Genomic DNA, 18,688 nt, shown 5'->3' on the forward strand with positions numbered 1-18,688 from the left:
ACACGCAGCAGATAATTTGGAGGCAAGAATAACTCCAAGCCCTGATTAGCTCAATATACCTCCATACTTGTTACAGGCATTTGGATTCATTTTTGATTCTTTCTTCATCTCTCTTTTATTACCGTCCCTTTCTTTCAGCCTTGCAAAATTGTCAAAATCCAGACTTCCTTGTTCTTAAAAGACTCGCTGGAAGTTCATTTAACTCATGGAACAAAAGTAGCTGATGTTCTGAGACAGTTCCAGAAGAACCTTGGTCAGAATGGCTGGAATATTGTCAGCACAGTCAACATTATCAAATGGTAATAGTTTCCCATTTCCCCCCTTGCCCTAAGCCAAGTTATAGTTATGACTTGGTTTTGCCTACATGTTAAACAGGAGAAATTTGAACACTGTGAGTTAAATAGCATTTAAAGGAAAGATATCTGTGTCCATGTTTTCAGTGGCTAGAGAAGTCAGCTCAATCACACTATACAAAGAGTTTCAGTGAGCACTTGATTGATTGATTTTTCATTACTTTAGTAGCTCCTTAAGACTAATGGGATACTGGTTTCTGACTTTTCAAATTTGGAGGTGTTTTCTGGGGAATGTATATTAAGCTACTAAGTGCATCTGTACATTACATTATTAAAATCAATTAATTCCAAGATAAAAACATCTTTATGTATAATGTACTACTGTACTTTACTACCATAAAAAATTAGAACACTCCTGCATAGGGACTGGTAACTGAAAGAAATTCCCCTTCACCTTATAATTGACAAAAATCCTAAAGTTAAAGAATTGAAATTAATGCAAGTGTGGTTCTGCAGATTAATATCTGGTTATTGAAACCATCTCTTTCTATCTCTTGACTATGAGGCCCAGCAGAGATGCAAGAGGATACTAATATTCAGTATCCATGGCAACCAGACTGGTTCCACCTTGAAGGAAGAGATTCCAACAAATATGTGCTGCATTAGATTGCCACTCTTTGAAAAACACTTTTCTGTTTTTAAAATTGCCGTCCCATACAAATATAGTCAGTCTGGAGGAATTTGGGTCTGCTCTTGAGAAGGAGGTAGGAGAGGCGAAATGTTTGCTTAGTTCTGGGAAAGTAGAAAATGTGAAAAAGAGAGTTTATTCTGTTTTCCTTAAAAAGAGATAATGAAAATTTGGGATAGGCTTTAAATATTTTCTTATATACCCTACAACACTAAAGTAGCATGATTGAAATCGCTGCTGTGTCTGTTTCTTGACTTGGGCCTACTTTAAGTAGTTGACATCAGCCATTTCCCCCCAAAACTAAAAGTGAGCAAAATAAATATAAGTCACATCTTTGCTAAAGATATCTTTGCATTTAATATGGCATGCTTAATGTGCCGATATTAAAATGCTGTATGTTTTAGTTGGGAAGCTGTGTTAGACCAAGGTGGATGGCGAGAATTTGATCTATTGTTGAACACTCTGAAGTTTAGGATTTATCCATGTAGTTATCTACAAATTCGTAACCATGTAATTTTCTTGGGAGTAATACAAAAGTGGTTTGTTATTACCATCTTGTGGTTGTGAAAGAGGAGGGCTGGTTGGACTTCCAGGTCTAAGCTTCAGCTCTGATCCCTTATTCATGTATTCATTCCCTTTTTGCGAGGGGACCAGGTCAGCATGGTACTTCCACCTAGATTTAAAGAAATTTCACATTATCAGTAGATGAATACTGCTACTAAAGCCAACTTTCTAAAGAGGCATTTTCTGCTAGGATGAGAAAGGTTTAATTTTTCTGTCAAATCTGATTTCCTTCTTGTCTCTCCCCCATTGAATGCAATATAATTTTAAAACAAGGAACCAGACATCAGATAGAAAGAAGTATTTTGTCATGTGAACGTTGCTTTTAGAGTATCAATGTACAGTCTCTAGAGACCTTGCTTGTTAGCTGGTTCTTATGCTTTATAGTTTCTGTTATAATCTTGATTCTTACAAAACCTTTTGGGCCAAATCCCAATCTGGATAATGCTGTCAATTCTATTCTGGTGCTGTATTATAGAGATCTGACCCTTCAAATTATGATAATTGAAAGCAGCTAAAATATAGCAATAAGTATAATACTTACTAGTCACAGATTAACAATTATGACTCAAATATGTGGCTGACTTAGAAAATCTTCTTCTGATATAATTTATATTTCTGTTTGTAAGAGGTTCCCTATGCATAGGAAGTAGTTTTCTTGTCTTCTTTAGTAAATAAAATGTATGCCTGTTCAGTGGAAAAAGGAAGGATGTGCCACAATAGATTTAAGGCATTAGCACTTAATGCTCTATTAATGGCAAACCTTTTCCACCAGGAGCAGTGCAGTTTGCTTGTAACACATTCAAGTATCTCTTGAACAGGCTGTTGAGTTAAGTTGAAATGTTGTCAATAGGTATTGATTTTTTTAGCCTTTTTATTTTCTTGAGGAGGTTGCCTTTTGTTAGTTGTTAAGGGAAGGAAGGGAATGTCTTCACTAGACTATTGTTCTCTTGAGCAGTTTTCTCTGGCATATGCCCTAGAGATGTGTTGTACACAACTTTCATAATTTCCACCTACCATGGTCAAAGTGTAGAAATTAATTAAATTGATAATATGTCTCAGGATGTAGAATCTTATACAAAGATAAAATATAAAGACTCTCTAGAATCTATAACCCTTGTCTTTCTTACTGCCATTGTTACTGAGGTAATTGTTTGGTTTTTTTCAAGGACAGCTACATGCTATTCACATGTGGCTGATTATGTGCCATCAAGTAGGTGACCTCCACAATGTTCTGTCCCCAACTTGGCCCTTCATGCCTTCCAATGGCATATCCGTTGCTGCTGTAATTAAGTTCATCTGTCTTGCTGCTACCTGTCCTCCTCTCTTTCCTTCTGCTTTTCTCAGCATTATGGATTTCTCCAGAGAGCTTGGACTAATGTGTCCAATGTATGATCATTTGAGTCTCATCATTTGTGCCTCAAGAGAGAACTCTGAGTTGATTTGTTCAGTGATCCATTTCTTCATTTTGGAGGGGTGGGGGTGGGGGTGGGTGGGAATTCTCCATTGTATTCTCAGCATCAAGACTCTTTCTGTATTCACATGTACCTTGGATTAGTTCTGACCGTATATAGATTTATTATCAGTCTCTCTAGTTTAAAAACTATAACTTATTATAAAATTATTGTTGCTTTAAAATAAAGTTTTAACTAGGATTTATTAAAAAGATATATTTTAAATAGTTTTTTAACTTGTTTTTTTTAACCTTTTGAAAATCAGATTTCTCTAAGCTTAAATGTAGATTAATAAGAACAGTATTTTGTTTGCTGAACATTGAAGCATATTGTTGTGTTTTTCTTTGTTTTGCAGTAATGGTTCAGTGGATTCAATGAACTTCCTACTTTATGAAGTTGGCGGTAACATAAGTACGTGAATTTTATATTCTTGCAGTAATTCTTGTTCAAGGGGTAAGATTTGGCAATGGAGAATAACCACTGTTGAAAGAATAAATAGGCAGTGGGCGGCAACTAAGAATTGACAGCTTTGACTATAGCCCAGTTACAAAGCAGCATAGAAGTTGCTGAGAATTGTTCAGGTTGGGCATTCAGAGAAAATCCTTTTGATCAAATGTAAGAGACAATAGTCTGGTTCCTACAACCTGACAAAAGCATAATCTTGGTTTAGCATTACGTGTGAAATATGAAGGATTCATATAAGATAGTGTCTAGTAAAAGTTGTTCCATATCTAAAAGAGAGAATAGCTGCCAAGTGAGAATGAAAATGCTTCCCAAGGACATTCTTGGCAAATAGGATTTCAGCTACTACAAGTCCATTTTTAGCATTATGCTCAGCAGACTGTTTGGTTCTGTCATGAGCCTAATTCATCTCTGCATTTTCTCTTTAAAACTAGAAACATTTTCTTCATAGGATCTTCCACCTTCCTATTCTTTATATTCTTTACTTGTAGCCCAGGAATAATGTTTCATGAAAAATGTTTATGAAATCATTTGAAACTAATGACTAAGCATAAAATAAATTCTAGTGCTAGGTTTATAGCTCATTTTTAAAACTAAACAAACTGTTTCCCCTTCTAACAGATGAACATTGCCTGGATCCAGATACATATCTTTTAGACCTGTACCATGTGAATCCTCATGCAGAATGGATTATAAGGCAAACCCCATCTTTTCCAAGAACACCTTAGGGAGACTGCTTTGTAAAACAACAACAACAATGGAACTAAGAATTGTTTAAACAAAGATGAAATGTTGGAACCAAGCACCATATGTTCATGAAGATAACAATTTAAATGGAGCAGTAGCTCCAAAATTGGAAAATTAGCAGTTCCCTTTGAATGAGACATAGCCAATAGAAGATGACAGTATTGAATGATAACATGGCTTATATCATAGAAAAGCTGGTAGGAAAAAAAAAAAAGGACGGAAGGCATTTGGAAAAACTCATGCAGATAATCTGATTTTAAGGTTTGTTCACATTAGAGCATATCTCAATATGCAATAGCTGGTTATCAGTGTTGACTTTTATAATGTGAAACTGAATATTTGAATTAAGGCTTCTGGTACAACGATATAATTTTTTAAAAATATTCCTATTGCTTTATTTCTGGAGAGCTTAATTGATAACCAGCTGCCTAGAATATAGGAGGAAAATTGATTACTATAGTGGGAGTACTGCTTTAAGAATGCTTCTGTCCATGAATGGGGTGATCATGCTATACACAAGTAATAACTGTAAGTAAAGAAAGTCTTCTGTAATGACTTTGAGCATTGCAGATTTACATAGAAGTTGTGTTTGTATAAGTTCAGTTTTACAATGACATTTTAAAAAAGAATATGTCACAATAAACCGTCTCAGTATTATTGTTTATATACATTTTTCTCATATTCAAATTGGATTTCATTTCGTAATATATTTTCTTCTGCAAAGATCCCCAATTAGAAATTTCTTACATATTTTTAAGACAATTCATAAGTATCTGAGCCATACAATAATTTAATATTGATGCTTTTTTGTTTCTTTGATATACTTTTTTTAAAAAAAAATCACTTATGAATATATTTAGGAAAAATCTGTTGCATTCTCAAGAAAGCCATGATACTTCACTTGGACATAAATGTAATCCGATACCAACTTTTTCAAACCACATGCCAAAGAAAACCCATGTATTAGTAACACAATATTTTGTATTTTGCAACTTTCGGAGAATTCATTTTGAAGATTTATTTTTAATACATTGTATTAGGTAGTTCATCAAGCCTTGGAATTTTGTTGGATGATAGAATTGCAGAAGTGTGTGGAAATGATGCTGCTAAAAGTGATAATTTTATGTATATAATTTCTCCACCTTCTCAGTGTTTAACCATCCTGAAACCTGGTACTTTTAGATGTGTTGGACCTCAGCTTCCCATAGACCAGTGTTTCTCAACCTTGACAATTTTAAGGCATATGGACTTCAACTCCCAGAATTCCACAGCCAGCATTGCTGACTGTGGAATTCTGGGAGTTGAAGTCCACATGCCTTAAAATTGTCAAGGTTGAGAAACACTGCCATAGACTGACTTAGGAATTGAAGTCCAAAATATACATGGAAGGAATTAAGTTGTGATAATTACTTCCATTTATCACTGTAGTTTTCTTCTTCTAGATAGTGATAATTCCCAAGAACATTCTGATAGCATACATTGGACTAATCAAGTAAGCTTAAGTATATCAAAGCCTAACTCAGACTAGTTGTTGACTAAGTCCCTTGAATATTGATACAAATTATTTTGATACATCAGATGAAACAGATTCATACCAGTACAATAAATGATGCAGTTTGTAGAGCATGCAGATAGTCAAATGGAAAAAAAGTTTTGATCCATCAGGAGAAACTTTGTGTGAGATACCGAAAGTGAATAGTAGTGGATAAAAATGTTTACTTTGATATTTATAAAAATCTCAATGCTATAACAATGAGGCCAGACTTTTTAAAACAAATATTGTTGAAATAGATTTTTGAGATAATAATGATATGAGTGTTATAAAGGAGACACCTGTAATATATAAGGGAAAACACCCTCCTTAATTTTGTCCTTAACTTGATTTTTTAAAATCATTTTGATATGTTTTGTGTCCTTGTTGACAGTAGTTAAAGCAGTGAAGCATAAACTGCATGTTTTTAATAATGGTTTTTATTAATATTTTAATGCTGTGTTTAAAACAGTTATACAATAAATAACTAAACATATTTCCAAAAAAAATCCTGTTTTAGGTTGCATTTTGTTTGTTTCTGGATCTACTTCGTAAAAAAAAAAAGCTGTAAATTTATTTAGTGATCAAATTTATTTGCTGCCTATCTCGTGGTTCAGGTGGCTGAGTGGTTTACAATGATTTTGTCTATGCAGCATGTTCAGTTGAAACACATGAATAAAAAAGCATGTTATACCTTAACATAATGTGTGACTACAACCAGGTCTATTATGATGTAGGGTTTTTTTTTTAGGCATAAAGCTAGTTTGACATGACTAGTTTTTCAGAACCTTGTTTGAATTTTTGGATATAAAGAACTCTGGAATTGCTGTTTTTCATCCTTGCCAGATACTGAAACCAAGATGACAAGTCATTTTCCCAGAGCCTCTTCCTCTTTGAAGTAGTTTCCTGTGTCTAGTTATGTATAGGGCTATCCAGAACATTTCAAAACAGTTGTACTGAGTCTTTGGAACTCAAAACAAAATGTTTGAGCAAAACATGTTATTTTGCTTTGATGTGAAGTAACATTGAGCTATGCTCAGGGCCTCATTTTGTGTGTGTGGGGGTCCCATGTTGTAGTTCAGCCATAACTTGGTTTATTTTGGGGCTTGTGCTTTTTCAAACTTTTGGCAATATAGTAGCAGCAACCAATAATATCTCTGCTTCTTTCATTTATACTGGATGGGATAATTTAGAAGTGGAGTGATGAGAGGAAAGCAGTGATTTTATTTTATTTATTTTATTTGTTAAATTTATATGCCACTCATCTCTTCGATAGGTGACTCTGGGTGGCTTACAGAACATAACAGCAATTAAAATTAAGCACATGACCAGACAGAATGTCTACTGGATTCTAGACTCTACTCAGCTTTTCGCTTTAATGCTATTCTGTCTATATGATTTGAGCACTTAAACAATTGTTAACCTCACCGTTACATTTCTTATTATCTCTCTTTAATATCCAGCAAGTTTACCTATGGGAACTAAGCATACCTCTGTATTAAGAAACTCTTCCATACTTCATTTGTAATTCTTGGAGTAGACAAAAGTCAGTTTAATTTGCTTCTTTTGACCAACTGGCTTATCATCTGATTGCAGGACACCTCGTAGAAGAGATAGGCACGGATTCATTTATACATATCTCTTTCTTCTTTCGTGCTGTGTCTGAAAAGGAACAAATACTTTAAGTCTCCCTTCAATTTAAGTCAGAAATTATCTGTATTTTTCCAGAGGAAAATTGAAAATAGTATTTCTTCTTCCAGAGAAAAAATGAAAACTCTGGTGATTTCTTTCTGAGATAGCTCCAAAACTCAGAAACAAGAGTTCTTCATAGTAATTGTCCAAACCACAGTCATCCAGCATTAAAATCTTTAAGAAATGTCTTCACATTCACAATACTAGCAAAGTAGTTGCTAATTAGTGTGACCATTGAAGGAAGGGGACATTACAAAATTATGTGATTTTGTTCACACCTTATTTCAAAAAGAATATTGGGGAAAATAGTGGTAAGCAGAGCAGGGCAGGAATGAGGCCTGGAATATAAGTAAAATTAGAATATAGAGATTAAAATTTTGAGACTCTAGAAATTTCTAGAGTACAGAGTAGAGCAACAAAGATTAGGAACTAGAGGCTAAACTATACAGTGAATGGTTGCAGGAACTATGAATGTGTAGTTTAATGAAGAAAAGGACTACTTGTGACATATAGCAGTCTTTCAATTTTAGACAACTATTCTCCAAAACATCTGAGGGCAAGACAAGAAGTAACAGATGGAAACTTAATAAAGAGGTAGCCAACCTAAAATTAAGGAGAAATTTCCTATCAGAACAATTAATCAGTGGAATGGCTTGCCTCCAGAAGATGTGGATGCTCCATCATGGAGGTTTTTAAGAAGAGATTTGACAGCCATTTGTCCAGAATGGAATGGGATCTCCTGCTTGAGCACGGGGTTGGAGTAGAAGACCTTCAAGGTCCCTTCCAATTCTCTTATTCGTTATTTTGTATTTCTGTCTACACTATTTATGGTATCTTAAATTCTTATGAAGAATTTATATTATCAGGAAAAAACTATCCAGTTGCTTATTTATTTTATGTTCTGTTTCAAACTGTTGCACACTAAGAAACTCAGAACATTGCATCTATGATCTAGTATGAGAGCAATTCTCCTATTTTTTTATTCTGAAACTTCAGGTTATAATTATTTAATCACCTCTGTTGGTTGCTATTGTTTCTGAGTATTTCCCTGTGGATTTAAAATAGTTTTGGAACTGCATGCAATGCTTAAAGGGAGTATTTATAGTGTGTATGTGTATGTCTGTATGGCATATTCCATTTTTTAATATGAAGTTGGTTGCTGGGGGGAAGGGAAATAGGCAACAAGGACCATAATAAATGAGAAAGATGAAGGGAGAATAGTGGAAAATGGGCTCCTGTCAGGTGCAGACCTATACAAATACTATAATTAACCTTAAAGTGTGTATCTCCTGCTGCCTTCATTATAGCCTTTTATGTACAGATGTAAATTGAGGTGGCAATTCTCTTCTACGCTGATGACACTGGTAAGCCATACTTTGTACACAAGAGTAAAATTGGGTATTATTTATAACAAACCAACAGAGCTGGTTGATGATTTAGATTCCAGTTTACAAGAGACAATTAAGAATATTACATTGTTTTCTATCTTCTTTTTTAACCAAAAAGCAGAAAGAAAATCATGGGGCTTCTTTAATAGCCCTTGTGAGTCTACTTCATGTCCTTAGAGCACATTTGTTGTGTGTTGCATTTATTATGATCCACTTGTTATTATCCATAATTATTTTGCTTGGAGGAGGTCTCTTACTCAACAGCGAAATTTGCAACTTGATGATGAACTCTCAGCTGCCTGTATTTAAGGTAAAATTACTGCAATTAAGGAAGTGATCAATTCATGTAGCTATCTGACTGACTTTGGACAGAACAAAAGGACAAAATTAGAAGAGCTTTAATAGCATCAGGGCAGGAAAGAGGGCTGCAGATTTTAGGAGCAACAAAAGTAGCCTGCATTTGAAATGACAAACTACATAATCCTGGTTGAGTTTATTCTTTCTATAACCAGACAACATTGCACCTATTCTCAGAAATGTGTAAAGTGGAATTAAAGAATAATATATAAAACCAAATGTAGCCCAAAATGTATGGAACTAATAATAATAGTAATATAATAATAGTAATATAACAACAACAAAACAACAACAACAATAATAAAGTTGGAAGGGACCTTGGAGGTCTTCTAGTCCAGCCCCCTGCTCAGGCAGGAAACCCTATACTATTTCAGACAAATGGCTGTCCAGTCTCTTCTTAAAAACTTACAGTATTGGAGCATTCACAGCTTCTGGAGGCAGGTCGTACTACTGATTAATTGTTCTAACTGTCAGGAAATTTCTGCTTAGTTCTAAGTTGCTTCTCTGTTTGGTTATTTTCCATCCATTGCTTCTTGTCTTGCCTTCAGGTGCTTTGGAGAATAGCTTGACTCCATTTATAATATATTCCCCAATGTTGGTTTGGTTTGTTCAACAACCTTGCTAGATGCAGTTAAGAGTAGTGATTTTAACACTACTTTCACTGTGCAGAGTACTTAGAAATCATTTTCGCAATAAATCTTTGAAGTTAACAGGAATGGGGTGCAGATGAGTTTTGCATACAAAAGATTTATGATTCAGTCCCTGGCATCCTCAGATTGGGCATGAAAAGGAGCCTGCCTTTCGCTATGGTGAAGCCCTGACAATCAGGATAGATCAGTTTTTCCAAATCTGATAATTTTTTCAGATATACTGTATCTGGTTATAATTCTAGCCATTTCCACCATATCTTTTCTTTTCCTCCCACCTACAGCGTCTTCTAGGGATCTTGATCACTTTTATATTATTTTTAAATTGGCTTAATAAAGATATTGTCTAAAGTGGATTGCGAAATGTGTAAGTATATGCTCTTTCAGATAACTTTATAGCTTTTTTAAAGGATACACATTTGCTGCTCAATTTGTTGCAAGACTCCAGATGTCATTCCTCCAGGATTTGCTTCTGTTGGTAGAATCAACAGATCCCATTATATTTACTAGTTTTGAACATATCTTACTACTGTTAAAAATGCAAATGTTGCCTACAATTAACAGGTATCCTTGACTTAAATCACCACAGTTGGGACCAGAATTACAGTTACTAAACAAGGCAATTTTTGAATGAGTTGCACCTGATTTTATGACTTTTTTGCCACAGTTGTTAAGCAAATCACTGCAGTTAGGTGATTCTTGTGGTGGTTAAGCAAATTTTCCCGTTGCCTTTGCATTTCAGAAGTTGTCTGGGAAGGTCTCAAATGACAATCACTTGATCCCGAGATATTGCACCCATCGTAAACATAGATTCCAAAGTGCACAGATTATGGAGATGCTTCAATGGTTATAAGTGCGAGGACCAGTCATAAGTCACTTTTTTCAGTGCTGTTCTAATTTTAAATGGTCACTTAATAATTGGTTGTAAATCGAGGGTTATCTGCAGGTTAGTGTTATATAGAATGCTGCTAAATACTTGTAATTGACTTATATTGGATGAATGTTTTTTTTCCCCTCACGCGTCTGCTATTTTATGGCTTTAAAAAAAAACTTGAGATATATTGGTGGAATATTTCTCTCCCCGCCTTCATGCCATATCACTAAATACAGGAAATTTTGGAAAGTTTTATAACCCAATTAGCTTTTTTTTCTAATTGCCATGCTTTTGTGAATTTTTTAACCTCACAGTGAATGTTTCCCTCCTTCCCAAAAAGCACACATAGACAAACCTCTGTTTTCCAGTTTCAAACTTATCCATACTAAAACTATTTTAATATTATACAGTTACTTTTGCAGAAATCACTGTTAACAACCAGCACTGTGTATCAAATCAGATTGGATTTTTTCCCCTTCAAACACAGCATAATAGATAAAAATATGTCATCCAAGAAATATATATATTACTGACCTATCACCATAGGAAAATGTAACTCAAAATAAATGAGTTCATACGCCACTGATTCCAGAGTTATTATTAAAACAGTTTGGCAGTGAGGAAATTGCTTTTCATAAACCTGGGTAGCTCTTCTGACTTTTTAGGACTACTGCACAGAGAAACATACTTAAATCTTTAAAATATTCACAAACTCTTATCAATAATGAAACAAGAAAATTTATCATTTCTGGGTATGGACATGATGGAAGAGAATAGGACAAAAGAAAAACTCTCATTTGTCGGACTGTTGGAATATGGCATACATTTTGACATGATGAGCGATTTGATTTGGATTCTTGCTTGCTTAATAAGTTAAAGGTAGCAAATGTATGTAGTCTAGAATACAATGAAGTCAGGAGATCAGACCAGAGGGTTTATTCTTTCAATCTTTTGGAGTCATGCTGGAACCCATCCTCAGAGAACGTCTCTTCTTTCTGGAGACAGAGAAGTTCCCTGAGGATAGACTCCAGCACGAGTCTGAAAGCGTGAAAGAATAAACTCTAGTCTCGGTGACTGACTCAAATTGGATCCTACAATTATCCTGAGACACATATGTTTAACTTCATTCACAACCTAAGGAACCTGACTTGCTAGTTTAATGTTGAAATAGAATCAGATGATGTTCCTGGCAATACAGCAAATAGTTCATTACCTGATTGGCCTGTGAAGCATCATCCAGTCTTTCTAGCATCTTTCTTTTCTTCAAACCCTAAACTAAGAATGAGCAGTTGAAGATCCTCTAGAATGGGGATGAATGACAATAATCTAGATCAATTTAGCTTTATTGACTGCCAACTGTATTAATAATTGTAAACTGCAAAATGTGTTAAATAATTTCATCCAACTCTCCATTCCTACTGAAATGATGTGAAGTTCATCATTTACTCTCTAACTTCACTCTTTAAAGCAGAAAATATGAGGAATCTTAGGAGCCTTGAAAGTAGAGAAATTTATAAGTTTGGGTCCCATGGAACTCAGGCTTACCTTCATGGGGCAACAGACTCATCGGCATGGATATTGGCCTGAAATATTGATGTATACTATTCGTTGAATGATCCACAATGTTTAAACTTGACAGTTTGATGCTGCATAAACCATTCACAACAGAGTATACAATATGGGATTGGAGTGGATTTTTTTTTAAAAAAATAAGGTTATAGAAATTTAAAATAATTCTTGTCCAAAGGATGGAAACACATGGAATTAAGAACTGTGGCTTTTATGTTCTAAATCTGGTTTCCAAAGGCACCAACTGTAATGGATTAAACTGAGTGGATAATTTATGTGCTTCAATTTCTGTTAAAATATATGAGAAACTCCGGATTGCCGATTCATGGATTAAATCATGACACTTGTAACAGTCTGAAGGATATAGTTTATTAAATGTATTTACAAAGATGGGAGCTTCTTCAGATCTTGGGGAAAGATCTCTCTAGTCCAGTCCGCTGCTCCGTGCAGACTTTCCCAGCTACAATATTTTTGTCTCATGTCATGCAGCCTCTATTTATACTCCCTGTTAAAGGGAATATTTTTCCTTCTCCAGTAGTCCCTCCTATTTTTTAAAAAGCAGTTAGTTAATGATGGGGAGATTTGTAATGTCCACCTGCTCATTCTAGTTTTACCATCTAGATCCAATCTTGCTTACCTGATTCAGATGTAAATGGTGATCCAGACAGGCAAGGGGATACAATTGGATAATGTAAGACAATTCTTTAGTAGATGAACAAGAAGATAAAAATGATAAAAGATAATCCTCCCATCAAATATACTGAATTTACTATTGCCTAACATGAAAAATGTTTAAATCAGAGTTATGTATTCCACTGTGTCATGATTGCTTTGTTTGGTTTGGCTTAGTACTCTGTATAAACCAGCCATTATAGTTTGTAAACCATAGTTGGTTTAGTGTGTGATGTAAAGCCAGCCAACTGGCCAGGCAAGCTATGGCTTTATGTGATATGTCAATCAGATCTTTGTGTCTTTACAATTTCCATATTTAAAAGTTGATTCAAGAATTAACTTTTGCTGGAGTGTCTGTTGATCACAATTAAATGGGTAAAGTGAAATGTCATTTGTGCACAACTACTTAAAAGGCTACCCTCAACAATATTTAGATAATGTAGTATTATGGAACAAAGACTCTATTAGCCAGACTTTCATTTAATGTAGAAATGCAGCCAGAATGCTGGAGAGAAATTGCTTGTCTAAAGGAGATGCTACGACTGGCATCAGAAAAGGACCTGTGAATAAGCATGCAAATATTGAGATCAATAAACAGTATCAAATACTCCAAAAGAGATCAGAAGATTCCTATCTGAAATTCAGAATGTGTCAATATCCATTAAAGAACTGGACTGCTGTAATAAGAGCAGAATTTTTGGCATGATTTTTTTTAAAAGTAAAGCCTACCAGTGTGCATCTAGGAATAAGTTATTGCATGGCAGCTAAATTGAAGAAAATTATGACTATTTTCGCTCCATCCCTCTTGGAAATCTAGACATGTAGACCAAACTGAGTTGCTAGGCAACAGAGCCTGCACATGGCTGATAACACTCAAGGCATTATTTGCCTGCCTGACTGCACTGAATCAGAACAAAGGCCAGCTAACGAAGCTTTCAAATACTGTTGGTTCTTCCCGTTGATGGTTCACCACAGGTTTTCCCTGCATATTTGTGACAGTTACACATTCCCTACAAAGACAAATGCCTCACAGGTTTGAAAAAGCAAAAATCCAATGAAAACTAGATGACAAAGTAGATCATGTATGGCCACTGAAAATGTCTGACAGAAATTCAGTCATTCGCTTTCCAACATGGAGGAACTCTGGAAAGAGATGAGAGGCGAATTAACTGATATATGCAGTGATGGGATTCAACCAGTTTGGCAGAACCAATAGCTAATTTTTCGTTGCCCAGGCCCAGAACAGACTTCTGGAAGCGGCATCCACACAGAGAACCAGTTGTTCACATATTTGAATCCCACCACTGGATATATATATATATATTGTATATACTGTATATGTATATGTATATGCTCTATATTGTCAGAGACTTGAATTTATTTAGAGGGATTTTTAGATCCAGTACACCTTTGCTACAAATACTGAAGCCAGGGGGGTCTCCTGATATCAGAATATAATGGCAATAGAATAAACAAATTGTGTTTATGAAACTTTCTGGATCAGATCTGATTCAGATTCTATTATTTGTGCTCTGTGTGTCTCTTGATAATTCATGTGATTCATGTGATTTTATTTTTTATTTTAGCATGAAATATGATTTGACCTATCAAGGTCTAGGTGCATTAGGCATATTCAACAATTCCTGGCTAAAAAATATGGCATAGTATTATGTGTGAATAAGTATTATATGTGAATGCAGCCTTAATATTTAGATATTATAAATATCTGTTTGCTTGTTTATAATTTAGATTTCTAAAAACCATTCAACTCATCACCAACTCTAGGTGGCATACAAATTTTAAAATGACAACATAATTCAATGCATTAAAATAGAATACCAAATAAGATAAACCACAACATTTCCTAACAGGGAGAGCAAAGGTATGCTTTCTGTTTCATAGTGGACATACACCCTGACTTATTTTATGGCCTGAGGAAAAAGTTAGGTGACCAAAGCTTATTTGAAGGAAAGAAGAATTGGAGCAGAACAATAGTATTGTAGCATGCACTGTGACATAGAAGGATCACCTCTTGCTTTCTATGAAATGTCATTGCTTGATAGATGATACCCAGAGCATGCCAACCCTGTCAGATACTTTAGGGCAGGACAAAACCATGGGAAAACAAGTTTTTTTTTTTTTTTTTTTTAAAAATAGGCATTATTCCATGTAGAAGTTTGCAGATAGCAACCAATGCCTTGAAATGTACTGGGAAGACATATTACATAACCATGCCAACTTACAACTATATCATATATATCTGCTTATGTTGCTGCATTTGGGGCCAGCTGAAGCTTCAAGGACAACCCCATATGGAGCATATTGCAGTAATCTTGTCTGTAAGGTGAAGTTAGTAACCTTCCCTATGTAATAATCTGTGTTGGACACTTTCCAGAATTCCTAGCCTGCATAAGCTAAGAATTCTGGGGGATCCTGAACATTTGGAGAACATCAGGCTGGAGATGTCCACAATATAAATGGATAGCATTCGATAGTAATATTACCATAATATTCTTCCAAAGCATTGGAAAAACAGCCAATTTACATTACACAAATTATTTGTAAGTAAAGCACACATACGCATACCAGTCATATAAAGATTTAAAATATTTAGTAACTTTTTCCTAAGAATAAATTGTACTTGCTCTGCACAGTAAAATTCAGCTCAAATTGGAATAAGATTTTCATTTTTTTTTTTTTTTTTTTTTTGCTAAACTAGTTTTCACTAGCCTAGGGCATCAGATTGTGGAAGTTGATTTAACTGACACTTACAGCTCTGGAGACAAATACAGTTCTATGAGCAAGATAAAATGATAACCATTATGTCATGATTTACATAAAAGTAATGTAACTGCTATCTTCTTTTGTCATTAGTTAAATAGCATAGAAACAAAACTTTTGGCAATTATTTCTAAAATATGCACCTACTATTAAGTATGATTAAACCTCCATGTAAACAATATAGAAAACACACTGCACACTGATGAAATCTCTAAATTCCTTCTGCAACTCCAGGTAGTAAAGCCCTGTTCTGTATTGGGATCAATTAGAGGAGAACAGAAGGAGAAGATTAAATATGTAATTGATGAATCCGAATAGGGCATTTCAGGATTGCTTATGTATTAATAGCTGAAGCATTATGTGACATCTACAGGCCAAGTTATTTTTGCTTTATAATAGTGAAAGCAGTTTATAATTTGGAATCAAAGTCTAGGTTCATATTACATTTAGGTTTAATGAGATCATCTGAGGTTTGCAAACAATTGTCACAAGTCAGTCTATTAAAGTGTTGGGATTAAGATTTCTATATTATTGCCTACTTCTTTGGAATATCACAGAAGGACTGACTTTCTAAAAAAATTATCAAGAAAACTACAGGAAATAATCTACACAGTCACTAGGAGTCAACATTGACTTGAATTCCTGTGCGTGCATACACACGCACATAGTAATAATGATACAAATGCAAGTAGCAGACTGGATTGGCCAAAGCTCTATCTTCTCTACATCTATTATTTATTATAATTCCAACTGCTCTCCTTAAAAAAAATGTACTTAACAGTTGACATAGTAGCAAATTAAGTCCAAATTTCATAAGTAACTTTACTGGATTGTGACTGTAATAAAGATAAATTGAAATTTCAATCATTAAAAAAACACACTTCCAATTTTCCCAAGAATTAATAAGTGAACAGAAAACAAGTTCTTTAAATCCTGCTTAAAAGCAAAAATAGAGAGGAAAATTCTTCATTTCTGGAAGGAAGTTCCATAATATGAGGATATGAATGAGAAGACCTTACATCTCAGACTCATCAACCTTAATGATCTGAAATGTGGGCCAGTGATCAGGACTGGCTGATCTTGTGCAGATTGCAATTTCTCTGCTATTGCATTTTCATGAGTTATCAGGCCTAAAACACAGACCCAAAAGCCAAATAATATAATGAGATAGATGTGAGTAGGAGCTGAAATATATTTATAAGGCCTGGTTATTTGAGGGACCCCTACAGGATTTCCAATAGTTTATGCCCATCAAATAAGATTAGATGAGTTTCAGGTCCCTTCTATTAAACAGTGCCATCCATAGGGATGTAAAAAACATTTTTCCCCATTATGGTGTCTGTTCTTTAAAATAATGTTCACCTTGAGAGAATCACACAATTCCTATCCTGATGATATTCAAAAATTCCTTGAAAATGGTTAGTTCACATTTATTAATTATTTATTTAAATTTGGAGACTGCCTGACTATTGATGATTCTGGGCAGCTTACACTTAAAAATTATGAACCGTTAATTAGAGGAAAAGGTGCCATATACAGTACATCCACAACAAAAACATACACAGAGCAAAAAATAAGTTAACAGGGGACCAGTATCCTCTGATCTCGATGACCTGGGAGAACAACCACATTCACTTTCTTCTGTTCACCTGTTTGCTCTTCTGAACTTGTATTAATCAGCAAAGTAAATTGCTCAATTTCACAGCGCCATTAAAATCTTAACAAACCAAGAAGCTTTCAAGAAAATAACTTTTTTTAAAAAGAGTTTTCTAGATTATATGTGCCGGATTATTAATTAATATAGACGTAAATCTTATAATCCTTGTGTTTTCAGGATTGACATGCATAGTTAATTTAAACTAAATAGCTGATGAGTTCCCCCAGGGCTAGCAGTAATAAAATAATATCATAAGAAAAATATGAGTATGATTGAATACAGGATATAGAAGACTACACTTGATAAATGAATATGTTTCAAGGATGCATATCATACTGGCTGAGTTTGCCTCATATTTAAGTCACAGACACAAAATCCAATCAATCATCAGACTCTAGAACAGTTGGCAGTTTTGAAGCAAAATTACCCTATGTTTGAAATCTGGCCATATATACAAACCAAGACATGCGAGTAACCAGTTAAAAGTAGCAAACAAATGGAAATGAGTGAAACTGCAGGATGCAGTAACTCAGAACAGTTCTTGTGAATGATATCCTAATATAATCTTAGAATGTATTCTCTCAGGAGGAAAGTTGAATACAAAAATACTACTTGCATCCTTTACCTCAATTTGATCTTTTCTAAATCAGGGATGAACCATGATAGCCCATTAGATGTTTTTGAATTCTAATTCCACTGGGAGTGATATTGGTAAAGAATTGTGGAAATAATTGTCAAAATTGGAGAATTATTCATTGCCTACTCCTGTTTTAAATAAATAATCCTTACCTTCTATCCTTCTTTGCCAAACAGACCTCTGTTCTGTTTTTATCTTTCTAGAAGACTGCATATCTTACTTTAGATGGATTTCATCTTAATAGGGGAATTTCACACAAAAAGAACGATGAATGATTATTTTTTGTTTCTTTTCTGGAGCAAGCCTTAGAAAAATAATTTGTTGAACTTTTGCATTTGACATTTATTTAGTTAGGATCAATTATTTTATATCTCACATTTTCACTGTTTTGTTAACAGTTCAAAAGCAGATATTGTTGATCCAAAAATATCAGATTTCCAATTCTGAACATTCCATTTAAGATCGTAGTCTTAGGCAGATATCTTTTTTTTTAATAAAGATTTTATTATTTTTTTTTCATAAACATATGTTAATTTTTCCAATCAAAAAGTCTTAGGCAGATATCAGTCTATATCAATGCATTCATAAACTGGCAATACTTGGGTTTTCAAATAACTTCATTCCGGGAACCATTGTATATGATCATTTTGGCACAAGGGTCATATAGTCATCTTTTGT

General features: G+C 34.4%; 1 protein-coding gene across 4 annotated transcripts in view; it reads left to right on the forward strand.

The window, feature by feature from the left end:
• The window catches only part of ARHGAP40 (Rho GTPase activating protein 40), a 72,766-nt gene extending 66,521 nt beyond the window's left edge, over positions 1–6,245 (forward strand). For all 4 annotated transcript variants that reach the window (XM_039323671.1, XM_039323669.1, XM_039323668.1 and 1 more), the window contains 3 exons: positions 139–299; positions 3,352–3,407; positions 4,080–6,245. In XM_039323671.1, coding sequence (XP_039179605.1) covers positions 139–299; positions 3,352–3,407; positions 4,080–4,186 — 324 coding nt within the window. In that variant the 3' untranslated portion in view covers positions 4,187–6,245. The remainder of the gene's footprint in view (positions 1–138; positions 300–3,351; positions 3,408–4,079) is intronic.
• The last annotated feature ends 12,443 nt before the right edge of the window (positions 6,246–18,688 follow it).

This window comes from Crotalus tigris, unplaced genomic scaffold (genome assembly GCF_016545835.1).
Source record: "Crotalus tigris isolate CLP2741 ecotype Arizona unplaced genomic scaffold, ASM1654583v1 scf7180000024281.4978605, whole genome shotgun sequence".
Lineage (NCBI taxonomy): Eukaryota > Metazoa > Chordata > Lepidosauria > Squamata > Viperidae > Crotalus > Crotalus tigris.